We start from the raw sequence: 15778 nt of genomic DNA on the forward strand, positions 1-15778 counted from the left end.
CAGGAGACATGTGACAAATGGAATAAAAAATGGTACAAGTCCAGTCAAAGGACAGACACAAGAAAACCACTGTAGAGTATGCACACTGTGACCTCTGTGTCTGATGATTATTGATCACTACAAGCTCTAAACCTGAAGAGTAATATTGTAATACATTTCTGGTACATTTAAACTGTTTTGACCTATTACCCAGACTTTGTCTCCGGTTCACATAACAAATTGAAAGGTTAGTCAAATCTAGTTTGAGGGGCGCAGTCAGGCACAACCAGGCGATTTTATTAGAGTAATAAAATGAGGGTGTGTGTGCACAAGGGAGAGAAATGAGATAAGGCAAGCAAATTGTACATTTCAGGGCCAGAGCAGATGGTCTAATGAACTACGTTATTCTTTGTCACTTTAAGCACCAGCGTAAGAGAAGAGGGCAATTATTATCTTAGCTGAAGTGAGGTGCTGATTACAGGAAGGGAGAGGTGCTGCTGTCATTCGGCCCAGGCTGCCACTTAGACAGGATAGGGGAAAGGTCTACAGAGGCACTAAAGGACACCGTGCGTTCTGAGGTAAATTAGGATAAGAATGGGTAATATGTCCCCGAGGAGCTGGGCCAATTTGTGCGGCTGGTTTTTGGTGGAGGACTCACAGAGGATATGAGACAACTGTATGTGAAAGCCTTAAAGAACAGCACTGTTAAAAGGTGGCCCTGGTTCTGCTCCTTGTTCCTCATAAGACGCGGGTTTGCTACATGGCTAATTTTCTAGGTTTTCTAGCATTTATGAAAATGACACGCAGACAAACGGTTTCCAAATGACATGTGTTTTCACATTGTTGAGGACAGTATTACAGTCTGCTAATAAGGGTGCTCACAGGGCTGGGTTGTCTCTAGTTTTGGCCTTCAAATCACACATTTGAACGTCATCATTAATTAATAGTAATATTCTGATGAATCTTGGAACTGCACATTGTTCACTGTTCATAAATCAAGTCAAAATAGAAACTGACACTTTGTGGTGGTCAGAAATACTCTCCAGGTTTGAGGAACAGTTTGCATATAATGTATACTGTATGGTGCACTTCATTAAGGGATGAGTAACTCACATACAAGTACGTTAAAATATCACCTTTGACATCATTATGACATTATGATCTTACAATAGTGCATACTAGTGTTATAATTCCACAGTGAAAACAGGAGTTGTAGCCAAGTGTTATGGTAGAAAATGCACTGTAATCTGTACTGTGTTTACAGCCATTACACTGCTTCACAGAGATGTCTATTTCTTTTCAATTTTCAGGCTCGGTTGGGAATAAACAGGACTGCAGGCTATGAGCAGGATGTTTCACTTCACAGCCTGAGCCAAACACCTCCATACCGTAGAGTCTGCGTTTTTGAAGTATACTTACAACATGTCAAAGACAGCTGTTATTTACGAACTCTATTCTCAGGCAAAAAGAATAATCGTTCTGTGCGACTCAAGCAGAAGTCTTGTCAATTTTCTTCTAAAACCGACACATTCAGCTCGGTTCCCCAAGGAGGTCTTGATAAAACAGTCAGCGAAAATCAGACAAGCCCAGTTTAGAATGACATTCATGTCAAAGTGACACTATTAAATTCTCAGACAGCCACAAACTGTCAGGCTGACACCATTATACCGCTGTTAAAAAAGCAGATATGTCAATCTTTGTGTACATTTTCTGCTTTTTTGGCAAAAGAGACTGTGTGGCCTCATCCCCATGGTTTTAATTGCTGCCGGCAGGAAAATATACAACACATGGCTCCCTATTATCCACGACATATGACAAATCACTTTGCCGTGTAGTGTTATTGGACACATTCAGGAGAATCTTCACATTACAGATCCCATTTCCCCCCCTTCTCTGGTACTGGTGCATGTTCATTCCCATCTGTTTGTGTTCATGGTTTGTTTCTGGAGGAGTTCTGTGAGAGATCGGTGCCTTGCGGCCACAAACAATATCTAGGGAGATACAATCTGCTGACTAAAAGCAAAAAAAAAAAAAAAGAAAAAAAACTACAGAACCACAGGCCTGTTGACGAAATGGTGTTTGGTGCATGATACAATCACATGAAAGTCCGGTGGAGCCAAAGACAGAGGTCCCTGAGGCTATGGGGGGGCAAGCCCCTGACTGTTCGTCACTCTCGGCTCACGCGCCCGCGAGCAGATCGTGGGAGAGCAGGACTCGGAAGGGGGCAGAGCGCTGGCATTTCAGCTGGCATTTACAGCAGCAAACACATTTCGCACCTCACGCTTAAAGATGTCATGTAATCTCTTCCTTACTAGATTACTGTGAGTTTAACAATAAAAAATAAAAATACAATTAATTTTCACAGTGTGACCTATGCTTGAAGGTCATGTCATTTGCAACAGTCAAACAAAATTACCAATAAGAAATTCATGAATATTTTTAAATGACCTATTTTTGCCATATACTACTTTGCATTCGGCCAGTATGACTTATGAGTTTGTATCATACACATTATGTGACACATTTATACAGCTGGTTCTTAACTGGGGCTGAGTGACGTAAAGTATCTTTCTCTAGGGTACCACAGTAACACCAAAACTAACATTTGAATCCATAACCCAAAGGTGCAGTGCTGTGCACTTCCCACTACTCCATAAAACAGCAAAAGTCCAAAAATCATGAAAGAATGAAGCTAACTGAGGTTGCATGTGTAAGTGCTCAGTAGCAGGAGAGCGGCCCACTCAAACTGTGAAACTGAGAAAACCACAGAGAAACCTGAACTGAACACCACACCTCACTGAGACAAACAAGCGCGTATAAATAACTGGGTCTCAGGTGTGGCTTCATCTGTGAGGGCCCCCGCTCAGCAGGACTCCAGCACGTTGAAGTACCTTCCTCACTCTGTGCCTGGCACAGATGCCTAAAGGAATGAAACAACTCATGGTATGATTTAAATATACCTAGCTTTTTATTTAGTTATTTATTTTTAATTCTGTGGTTGGTGGCAGAAGGGGTTGGGTCCATATTTCATAATTCATTTTGACATCACTAAAGGAAGTCTCACAGGCCAAAAGACAGGTACATACCAATATCTGCACAAAACAAAGACAAAATAGAAGAAATGAAATTCTTGCAAGAGTAGCTAACCACATGTAGAATATCCCAAAATTCATATGCCTTAAGACGAATTTTAAAATATGAACAGTCACTGGAATAAAGCTCCTGTTCCTGAGCAGAAGAGCACAGGGTGTTCAGTGTCAAAGGCAACAATGTTTGTCCTGTCCAGCACAACAAGATTATTGAGCTCCAAAATATCAGGTATGAAAAGAATGATAATCTTTGCCATCACTACAGACCTTTCAAAAACTTTGTACAATATCAGCAGGTATTTTTGAAAGAGTAATTTAGGAGTAATGGAAAATTGACAGGACCTGGTGAGTCTCTCGAGGTGGACACTGACTTTGACTGTGTTGAACCGTCACCCTGCCAGGTGTATTGAATTAAAAGTAGTGGCTTCAAAGTTTTCAACAACGCTGGGACTTTGTGTCCTGCTGATGGGAGGTAAAGGTGGACCGTAACAGTCCATGGCTGTAAAGTGGGCCCTCAGGAGTCCCGCATTGGGGAAACAGAATGAGTTTAAGGAAGCTCAATGACCCATTAGAGGTGTGGGCTGGCAGGTCAGAAGCTAAAAAAGGGAAATGATTATTTGTCGATTAAATGGAGGATATTGCCTTGCTGCTCTACACATCCCACAGTTAAGCTGTAAACCACGGGTCCATGGGGAGAGTAAATCTACACATGGAAGATGGTTTACTTTAACGCTCCTCTTACCCTGAGTGCTGCCCTCCTACAATAGTTATTTTGTTCAGCTGCGGGAGGATTTCACTGCTGGACTTCACATCATTTTCCACTGACCTGTGCACTCTGTTTTACCAACCCTCTCCACACTACTTTTGCTTTATTGCACATGCAGAGGCGAGTGCTGCCCTTAAAGGTTGCGACTGAGTGCGTGAGTGAGTGAGTCAGAGTCAGTGAATGAATGGGTGAGCAAATGAATGAGTGAGTGAGTGAATAAATGAGTGAGCGGGTGAGTAAAAGAATGAATGGGTTAGTGAGTGTGTGCAGGAATGTTCAAGAACAGGTCAATGAATTGTCAAAGACAGCTGTGAATGTGACCCACACACAGGTTTATCACCGCTGACGTCTCAGGGAATCCCATGTCCCTTGCGTGTCAAAAGGGCACTGAGGTGTACGACCCATAGCCACTTCCACACAGCTGCGGCGGGAATACGGTCAATGCAGCCATCACTGCGCATCTGCCCAGGAAATTCCCCCCACACGTTGACCCAGATGAATTAGTCATGGGCTGGGACTTCGGAGCCTCCGTAATGAGGGTGAGTGCGGAGTGGTCCCGCTTGCGTAATGAGGGAAAGTTGAAGATCATCATCACACAGAGCTGCCCTGCTCTCTGCTGGCATTGAAACTTTACACAGAGCTGATGCAGACTCAAACAAGACCAAATATAAGAGCCATCCAATAAGACTTTTAAAAGCATTCCAACCTGGAGGGACATGGGGTCCTGAAAATGGTGCCATCTTCTAATTTGCTATAATACAGTGAAGATGATTCCTTTTTGCACTTAGGCTGAGCTCTGTTTCAATCGTGCATGTATCCACAAATTATGACATCTGACAACATGGAAAATGTAAAACATTTCCTGACTGTTCTAAATGTCATCTTAAAACAAAGAATGAAGTCAAACACATCCGCACTGCACAGAGAAAGGCTAAATTGAATATAATTACTCAATTGCAGGTTGCACACCATTAAATACTTTACCTAAGTTACACTAGAGGCAGAAATAACAAGCATTAGAGACATCGAAATACAAGCACTAGATAATGCAATTCTTCTCTCTGGGGAATTGGATAAACACCACAACAATATCAAATAAGATCTTGCCAACCATCAACTCTGTAAACTAGAAAGTTTACTTCTATAATATATTTTAATGGATGTGATTTTATATGTACATTTCTTAATATTGTGAAGCAAGTCCTCATGCAATTCATATGCAAAACATTTACATGTGTGCGCGCACACACACACACACACACACACACAAACACAGGCAGAGATTTAGCTTAAAGCTTTGAAGAAAAAACTGTTCATTTTTATGTGATACAAACTATAGGAGATATGTGCGGTAAAGCAACAACCATGTGAGGATAGAATAAACCACAAACGTATATTACAGGTTTTCTTTACCACAAGCAACTTAGGGAACCTCATTAGTTTCATATAATAAAAAAATACAGCAAAATTGCCATGCTGACCTTGTGAGGTTCAGCTGGTTTTCCAGATCAAAGGAAAGAGCTTTTCTTAGGGGGGGGTGCTGGCCTTTTTATCTGCAATGCTTAATGTGGGGCAGGCAGGGGAAAAGCGGCGGTTGTTTGTGCACAGGATGCGTGCGGCCAAGGGGAGATGGAAAACACTGCACCACACGTACAGGGCCTCTGAAGAGGCAGGAGCTCCTCAGCGCAGCCAAGGCGTCTAAACTGAAGCACCACTCAGAAGTGAATGACTATGACCGCATACCTCTCCTCTTCACGTAAAGCAAGCCCTTCCCAGCTGATCGTTTGTGCCGCACAGCGTAAACCGTAAAGAGTGCGGCATCTCTGTAGGATTGAATGGGAAGAAGCCTGAGTCTGACGCTCCCGCTAATCTTTGGGTGCATTTTCAGCTGTGAGAGGATCTCCACACCGCTAAATCAGCAACTCCGGGCTTGATATCTCGTGAACGCATTTATGACGAGGGTTCCGTGCTCGTTGCAATCACGCGGAGTCAGCGATCTGAAAGCCGTATCTGCTGTCCTTCACTCTGCTTTGACAGAGTAACGCTCAGAACCTGACCTGGTGCTCTGCTTTCTACAGCATCCATCCACCCACCACCCACTCACGTCAATCCCTTGGCATTTCCAACAGACTAGCTAAATATGAGGTCATGTCACTGTCAAAACTGCACCTGGGCCCATACAACACAGACAATGCCCTAATCTAATGGCTGAAATAAGTACGGAGATTGGACATAAAATCTGTAGAGTGTCTATCTGCCATTCCCTTCTTAACTGCACTGTTAATGAGTAATTATGATCATGATTTACACTAGATTTACACTAAGGCGTTTGTGTTGTGTTTTTATACAATGGTTCTATTGTTAGCTTTTAGGCAGTTTTATGCAATGGGTTATACTGTACTTGCTTACATGTGCTGTCAGTATTCATTAATGTAATTTGTAATGCTCTGTAAATCATCCTGTTAAAAGCATCTGCCAAATAAATTAATATTTAAAGATCGTCTAAAGATGACTTATCTGCAGCTGTGCACAGCTGAAGATGCCTCATTTGAAACAATTATGGGGACTGTCAACGCACAACACTTCAGAAATTAGTCTCAAGGTCCCAGGGGTGTGTGTGTATGTGCTTCCAGCAACAGAATTGAGTTATGTCATTGTGATCACAGAAGAGTTACATGTCAAAAATATGAATCACAGACTTTGAGGTTTAAACATAGTATATTGAAGGTGATGTGGTGGATGTTTACAAATATGTATTAAATGAATTTCACCACTTAAATTCCAGAGTGGACAACTTGAAGTGTCAGAGTACTGTGTGATTTACTAAATATCTGGTCCATTAATTTTTTATGATAAACTGATTATATTTAACAGCTTGTTACATGAGGAAAATGAAGGTGTTTACAATAAATGAAGCTGGGTAGTATTTGAATCTGATCTAGTTGTCATAATAGGTTTATAACTGCTCTTCTCTCTGCAGAGCATTCTGTGAAATGTTTCATTGCTGGACCCACTCGTTCTTTACCATCTCCCTAGTATGAAGAATGGTCTTTTGAGAATTATAATGTTGCTGTATGTGTGGTGTCATATGGAATTTAATTCTTCTGGGTTAATATGAAGGTCTGTCACCCATTGTGGCTGTCAAATGTTGTCAGACTTAATGAACTGTACAATAGCCTGCACCATCCCTCTTTCTTTTTGCGTCATCCATCATTTCTCCAAATTGCTGTTCCATGCTTGAAACTGTTGGTACAGTGATTGTTCTCTCCAGGTCTGATTTATTATGCATTATTATAAGAAAAATTGAGTTCTGTTGAGGGCATCTAATTTGTAAATCCAGACATTCTCCCATAACTCCAAGTTTGGTTTGAATCTACTGTGAATGGGAGGGTTTTTTGTGTTGGCTTATCAAGGCATAACCGGTTAATAACAGAATGTAACTGTGGTCCTTTAGCATTGAGTGAAATACCAGTTTACTTTCAACCATCGCATTTTATATAACCCCAGTCTTTGGCTACCAAATTCACCATTCCACCATTTAAATTTTCACAGCTATATTGTAATGACTGAGTTTCGGAAGATTTTGTTGTACAGGGGAGGTTCAAGTAATGATATGACCTCAACGGTGAAGGTGTATTGTAATGGAACTGCAACCAGAATCATTAACTTGATGGTTCAACATATGTATCAATATGGATAAAACCACACCTGCATGGTGGGAAAGCTCAGTGTGTAATGATAACTAATGCTGTGTCACAGGTTGCAGGTTTAAATGTAAGGTTATGTGCTGCTGCATGCTTGAGCTGCTTCATTAAAAGTGCAGTTGAATGAATAATGTGTAAAATGCACGCAACAAGAGTTGCCTTGAATAATGGCGTCTAAGTATCAAGCAAATACGCACAAAAGTTTCTGTAGATACCACAGCAAGTGTGCTCTCTAGCTCATGATCTACCTGGAAAAATGTGAAAAACAGTGAACGTGGTCACTCTCACTCACACAAGACACAGTAAGAAACTGATTGATAGGAGAGAAGAGGGAAATCAGGGAAAGAGTCACTGTAAAGAGCACTATAATTGAATGTAGTCAATGACCCGTCTGACATTACTGGGCCTGATGACTGCTAAGAGCCTCTGATGGGGAGGGCACTGCCTCATGGCCTTGAATGATCATCATAATAAAGCTCCGCTGCTGCATTTGCGAAACAGGGCCATGATTTACAAAGGACATGCACTGTAACAGATTAATACAATTTCCATTGGCATGCCTGGCTCCCTGCTAATGTACATCAATGAGGAGGGATGTAAGCGTACACGGATGGGATCTCACAGAAGAATGAGAAAGAGCCATTTATCCGTTCCGGCTGACCATGTATTGTGCATAAATAAAATAAATGCATGACATGACATGCTGGCTCTAATGTGAGAAAACAGGAATAAAGATGCTGCTGTCATTAATTCATTTTATACGACAACCTTTTTGTTAGCGTTTTATAGGAGTGAAGTGATTATTTCCCACTACTGTAACATTTCTCATTATACCACTGATGACGGGAGAGGAAAGAAATGTGGCACTGCTGTACAAAACACAACAGCAGTAATGATACCGGAGATCAATCACAGCTCTTCTATGGGCAACCAAAACCATCCTTATCTTACAGAAAGCGCCTTAAATGGCAAAAGGAATGCAGCTTTTGAGAAATGCAAAGACAGAAAATGCAGCACAGGTGATTGTCCTTGCAGATAATCTTCTGTAATCTACAACAGGGGAAATGCCTACTGTTGGTCTGAGTACTAAGATTTTCTTCAGTATCTCAGTTCAGCACTTTGAGCAAAATGACGAATGCTGTTAGGCGGAAGGCCTGAGCAAAATATACGGTAGTGCCTCTGAGCCTGAATGGAGAGGGGCTTAATGTCCATATCTGAAGAGCGAGCACACTGAAGGCCCGGCTTATTCTTTGCTGCCTCAAATCACGTCACCTTTTGTGTGCAACCATCAGGTGCCGTGCGCTGGACTCCCTGCCACACGTGATCAATCACGGCAGGAAATCAAACCAAAGGGACAATCCAAGCACATCCTTTAAACTTAAAACAATGGCAGGAAGGCAAGTGCCATGAATCATGGCCTCCACTAACAATGGAGCTGGTTTTATAGGATGCTGTTACACAAGCAGATGACAATAAGAGTTAATATCAGGGACAGACATGGTCAGGCAAAAAGGAGTCTCGCTATAAAAAGGCCAAAGGAAAATATGTGTTATATATCGCTTCTGACTGCGTGATTGATGTCACATCGCAGTGTTAACATAAAACCGTAATTGACTTGACACACTATTCTCCAAATGAATGAAAACTCCACCAACGCACACAGTCTTTCACTTTCTGTGAAAACAGATACGTGCAAATATATTGTTTTATTTCACATCAGATTATCATAGGTTATAAATCACCATCAGAACTTTACTATTGGGACAAAATGATCAGATTGTTAAAAAAAAGCTCTCAAACTGCACCAGTTGAAACCCTCAAAATACACCCAGTTCTTCTCCCATGTGTTTATTACTCAGGATCATTTCATTATTCCTGTTAAACGTACACATGTCGAGAGTTGTTCTGTTTCATGTGCAGCTCTCTTGGAGCTCATACAAAAAATAACCTTGATATATAATTAAACCCATCGATGTAACCATTAATTGCAATTTTGAGCAAACATGTAAAGCATTTCTGTGGAATGTTTAACTGAATGTGTGTTCAAAACCAACACGTAACAAATCGAACCTTGCAGATTTACAAATGACGTAAATACAACAGTATCGTTAGTTACCATTCCCCTTAAATTTCCCTATCCAACGGATTTGCATCCAGCCCAGCAACTCAATAATATATCCAGAAAGGACAACATGAGAGGACTCTTACCTGGTACACATGGTAGGCATTGGCGGCCCGTCCTCGCAGAAACACAGAGGGGATCCACACATTGATCAGGGCACGGTGAGCCCTAAACAATGACACAAACATACAGAAAAAAAGCCAATCTCAACGGATGTGCAAGCACACGTGATGCACAAAGAGCATGACAAGCTAGAGGAGTGACCTTCCATTTTTCACCCCTTATAATCCCATCAAAGACCAAAACAAGCTTTCTAAGAACACATAATGTAAGGATTGTATCTGTAAGGGTCTGTCACTTTGCTTCATAATACATGAACAGAAAACTCAGTGATGCTCTGACTTTGAGACCTCTGACCTATTTGATAGTATGTTTAAATGGTTTATCAATTACAACTGCTAAAATTATGAATTATGCTAAAATTAAAGGCTGACACCACAGAGTGAACATCTACTAACCGTAGTGGGATAAGACTTATTTGGTGACATTGGATGCCTTGATTCCTTGTAATACAGCAAGAAAGGACTACAGTATATACACCTGCACTTTGGTGTCCTAACCTATATATGCAGCAAACACTGTAATCATCCAGCCTGTAAAGGTTTTCAAAGTATGGTCACTTCTGCATTAGTGCAAAAAAAAAAAAAAACCTGGTTCCCATTCAACTTCAGTTTTTATATGCATCAATCATAACCTATTAGGAGCTAATGGCTCCTTTGCACGCATAGCAGGACAGTGTAATATGTGTCAGCTGGTCAGCTCAGGTGCTCATTCACTATCACAAAATTCACATTCAGATGAACGCCTGACAACATCGCCAGCCAGCCCACAGCTCAGGTGTTACAGAACAAAGCATCTTACGTTTCAAAATCCGATAAACTTGGGTCATCAGAGGTCTGGCTCAAGTCGCCTGGAACCTTAAATCAAAAAAACAGAGAAACGTCAAACTGCTCAACCTCAAGGTACTTACCTTCGGAAACAACAGAAAGAACTCATGACGTATTAATGCTTTCTGGCCATGGAAAATATCTGTGAGAAATATGTGTGAGCCTACCACAAGTCTGAATGCGCTATAACTTTTGACCACTGGGTGAGTCATCAGTGCATACCAACCATCAACAGTAACCAACTGTCACAGAAAAGAATGCTTTTGTCCTCCAACATCAGTCACTTACAGAGTGCCACAGTATCCACCCCAGAGAGTCCTCTGGAGCAGGTCTAATGGGACTATTTACAATTTATTGTCAAGGTAACCTCCCAACTTATCTGCTATCTCAAGTACTGATTTCATAGAATGTTTGCACAGTACAGTTAATTATACTAATGTGCTTTTATTTTCATTTCAAAATGAAATGTTAATTAAAATGTTTTTAAACATGTATCCTGTGTAATGGTCTGTTGTATGTGGTGACCTACAGTATAACTTTCTTGTAGTAAGAACAGAATGCTGAAACGGCCAAACAGGGTCATTGTTGTTATTGACTATGGAGTTCAGAGTCTGCCGAAGGCGGACCAGGAGCTCCTCTCCTGACTAATGAGAGAGGCTGCATGCAGAGTGGGACAAGGTGTCTGTGCCCCATGCTGACATTCTCACAGGCACCAGGCACTCCTACACCTGTGCTCATAAATGTGCTATGAGCAACTCCCAAATCGGAGCCAGGAGAGAGGGATCAGGCACCACACCCACATGACACCTTTTTGCTTTGATTATCTTTTTTACTGCTCTCATGTGTGCATTAAAGAAAGTATTTTAAACCCATCTTATACTGTGTGCAATGCTGCATAAAAGTAATGTGGAACTAAAAGCATATATATGTGAGGCGTCACTGCCAAAAACTGCATCAAGGTTTTTTGGATACCTGAATGAAGGTGAACCCAGAGAGTTACTAGATCTGCATCTCTGTAGAAATAAACTACATTCCAGTAGCTTCCTTTATCAAAATAATGATTATCAATACATAAACTCCTGTAAATATGCCCCTGGGGAGCCTTTACATCACATAAGGCAATAAAGGCATTGGGAGCTCATTACTGTAACTACAGGCAAGGCAATGGCAGTGATGTACAATGATAGCAAGGACTTGGGGACTGTGAAATGGAACCACAAACCAGCGTGCAAGACATTGCCATAGGGATCTCGGGCCAAATGAATTCTATATTTTGAAACATTTATCAAGTGCATATTATACAGACCAGGGGGAATGGTTTGAGGCACTTGCAAGAATCCTCTAGCTAATTCAAGCCACATCCAGGAATACATTTTTGTTATTTTCCATCAAAATCTGAGTGTTTCATAGAATGACAGAATGAAAGCCTTTTTTGGAGACTTAAGGGAACAGAGAAGGTAAACAATGAGATGAACAGAGGAGCAATCCTAAGTGACATTTCCATGCTCTGCTTCAATTACATCCCCCAGTCAATCGGCTTCTAAAATCCAATTATTTGCTCAAATCTATGACTTATCAATAGAACCTCTTGTAGTTAATCCCTCTTTGATTAAAAAAAGCACAGAGTGGTGACAGATTCATTTTCTCAACAGTTCTCATAAGATATCACCTTCATTTTATTAATTTATTTATTTTTTTGCTAGTTACATTCATTAGAGCTCCTGCTATGCGTTCCTCTCTGCTGTCATCCTTGGCCTAGCATGTGAACGTGCCTGTTTCAGCACACTCTGTCTAACAGGGGTATAAGCAGAGTGTAATCAGGGGCCCCCCAGGGTCCTGCTTCACATGTGCCAGGCCTCTCTCCACGCAAGCCAAATAACACCAAGGTCTCCTCTCCTGCTGATGAACCTCAAGTAAAAGTCTAGCAGAGGGGACCAAATTTAACAAAGCCACTCATAGAGCTGGGCCCTGCTAATTAAAGAAGATGCTAAAAGCCAGCGCAGTTATACAGGATGCAACACACAAGTTGTTTGTGCACTGAACAGGAAAATTGACAGCTGAGTCAAAATTGCTATTTTCACCTCACTTTTCTTCATAGGGGAGTGGGTGTGACAGGGCTGTGACCATTAGATGTGGGGTGAAGATTGGTGTGAATGCTCAGCATTATAGTATTTAAATGATCCTGAAACTACACCATGTGAAGGTACTTTTGATTCAAATCTCAAACCGTAACCTAAGGTATTATTTGAACTTTAAATGTAGCATAGTGGAGCAGTAAGTTGCTGGTTCAATTTCCCGCTGGGGCATTGCTGCTGTACCCTTGGGTAAATACTTAACGCAGAATTGCCTCAGTAAATATACAGCTATATAAATGGATAACATGTAAAAATTGTAACCTGTGCAAATCATTCTGGATAAGCGTGTCTGCTAAATGCTGAATAATGTGATGTAATGTACACTGCAAACCAAGCCACACTTTGCATATCCATCTAAGTAATTGTTACCTATGATTGGTAATTCAGATGAACAAAATATCTACATTACACAAACTGAAGTAAGGAGACAAAATTATGAGGAAATTCAGAATGCTGTTTTGGGATTGACGCCACACATGACATGGTGCCAGGCACAACTGACAGTCACCTGGGACATGGGTGTAAGTGACCCCGTGGTGTGCTGAAATGAAGCAGCTGTGAAGCGCACAAGGGCAGCTGTCACCCTATTAGCAACAATTAATGAAAGGGACACATCAAATGCCTTTAAAGATCTGCTGTGGGTATGCAACAAATGTCTGCAACCACCTGTCATGGAAGATGGAGCTTGCTCCTGCATTCAGGCTCTGTCGTGTTCGGATATGACGACCTCTGCTAGTAGATCTTGGCTCTACAGCATCATTCGTTGTGCCTAACACGCCTCATGGCCAGCGCTTGTTAAAAGAGTGAGGGTTTATAACACAAACAGAATTGGGCATTGCTGCATCAACATACATAGAAAACATGATGGTTTTGCAGGGTATACTTGAACTCTTTGGGGTAATGGTCTTCTACGCTTGGGTTGTCACTCTGTGCTTATCAACCTATATACACTCTTCCTGGGTGACACTGATGTGATTAGTTGATGGATCATTGCAGGACACAGAACTGATTATCTGATGTCACAAGGATGCATTATAACTTCCATTTATCGCTCCATGTGGTTTGTGTGGTCTGTGATTAAAGAATTATGTTTTGTTCAGAATCCCAAATTAAATATTAACAAAAAGCCACACACTTGCATAACAGATGTATTATAATTATTTATTTTGCTATAATGAACTGACGCAAAATATTGTTACTACTGTAGTATCTCTGCATGAAACCCTCCCCTATATATTGAATAAATCTTCTCAATCATACACTGAAAAGGTTGCATAACTTGATGAGATAAGATTTGTTTACATTACATGATTTTCCTATGGTATAAAATTCTGACTATGTAGCAAAAAAAAAATTGTACCAACTAATTTCAGCACAGAATTTTAGCAAGAATTTCTGGACTTGTAAGGGCTCTCTACTGCTCTCTTCAGAACCTGTCATGCACATCACTCTGTACTGCTGTAAGTGTAAGGTTTCAAAGCCATCTTTATACATTTTACAGATGCCCTTTTGTTTGCTATAATATTGTGCTGTCAACAGTAAATGAGCTTAGATTCTGTCATAAAATATAACCTTTTTACACCAGAACACACACAGCACTCTTGTCACTTTAATTCATAATACAGGCAAACCGGGCTTTGAACCAGTAGGGTAGTAGGGTACATTACTGAGTGAATTATTGAGGAAGGGTTTCATATAAGTAAAATGAATATGAGTAAAAGTATAATAAATTAAGTGCCCATATGAATGTGTCAACCAGTGAAAATCCTTTAAAAATATAACAATAAACAAACCCTATTAATAGTTACTCTCATCTTAACGTCATAAAGCTCCTGGTTGCGACAGTGGCTCAGGAGGTAGAGCAGTTGACTGGGGATTAGAAGGTCCCTGGTTTGAATCTGGCTCCTCCTGGCACAATGTCACAGTGTCCTTGAGCAAGACACTGAACCCCAAACTGCTCCCAGTGGCCAATTGGTACCTTGTATGGCAGCCTCTACCACTGGTAGGTAGATGTGAGGCATAAACCTGTATAGTGCTTCAGGTACTCAAATGAGTAGAAAAGCGCTACATAAAATGCAGTCCAGTTACCATCTACCATTTGCGTGGGTCTGGCAAGTTTTGAGCTAGTGTTTCATCAAACTTGGGGCTGGGGCAAAAGCTTTAAAGTGTGCCAGATGTCCTGATTGCCCAGCGCACGGACACACCTTTGTCACACCCTCTCGTCATTAAAGAGGTAACCCCAGCCCACAACCACTTTGCACCATGTACTTTTCTGCTGTTCAAATACCAAAAGGATTTGGACGTGGCCTTTTGATAATAGCGGTGGGGATTAGCGCCTATATTTGAAAGCTATATTTCCATCTTTTCTGCCGGGCCCTCTGGCTGGAGCTGCTGGAGCAGAACGCACGGAAGGGCCACATGCAAAAGCAAATATCAGCCGCTGCTCAGCACAAGGCAGGGGGGAATCTGACAGATAGGAGGGAGACGGGGATAAGAGTTCCAATTTCTCACCTCAGGCTACGCATCAATCTAATTCATTTACTGCAGAGTGGGCAGTCTTCCCTGCAGTGCCCAAACAAGGCCTGACTGATGGAAAAACAGGCAGGTGAGAAAAAGGGCAATGTCTCGTCAAGCACCAAATAGACGATTCGAATGAATTAGCAGCACCGGGGCCCTGGCACAAACTGATACTTATTGAGCAGTGAATGACTTTACAACGGGAGAGGGACGGCAGAGTCTGAGCAGGGAAAGCCTGCAGACGAGAGATAGGGGGGTCTGAAGAGGCGGGTGTGGAGGGTGTGCAAGGAAGAGAGCTCGTGTCTTGCTGGAGGAGGAAGGGGAGGGTCACTCACCGGGCCCCGCAGGTCGATCAGCTCCTGTCTCATCTGGCTGATCAGGTGGTCCTTGGCCATCAGGGAGCGGTACAGTCGCTCGTTAAACTCGATCAGCTCGCCGTGCATCTCGGCAACCTGCCAGGGGAAAGGACAGCTCTAAAAGTGTGGGTCTCTGGGCACAGCTATCCCCCAGTTTCCAGTT

The 15778-nt window shown here is 41.8% G+C and overlaps 1 protein-coding gene across 1 annotated transcript in view; it reads right to left on the reverse strand.

Moving 5' to 3' along the window:
• Window positions 1-15778, reverse strand: part of snx29 (sorting nexin 29) — a 124183-nt gene that overhangs the window by 41898 nt on the left and 66507 nt on the right. Inside the window, exons 16-18 of the mRNA XM_036534491.1 lie at window positions 15595-15711; window positions 10582-10637; window positions 9747-9828 (exon numbers count right to left, since the gene is read on the reverse strand). Of these exons, the coding sequence (XP_036390384.1) occupies window positions 9747-9828; window positions 10582-10637; window positions 15595-15711 (255 nt within the window). The remainder of the gene's footprint in view (window positions 1-9746; window positions 9829-10581; window positions 10638-15594; window positions 15712-15778) is intronic.

Source organism: Megalops cyprinoides, chromosome 1 (assembly GCF_013368585.1).
Source record: "Megalops cyprinoides isolate fMegCyp1 chromosome 1, fMegCyp1.pri, whole genome shotgun sequence".
Taxonomy (NCBI): domain Eukaryota; kingdom Metazoa; phylum Chordata; class Actinopteri; order Elopiformes; family Megalopidae; genus Megalops; species Megalops cyprinoides.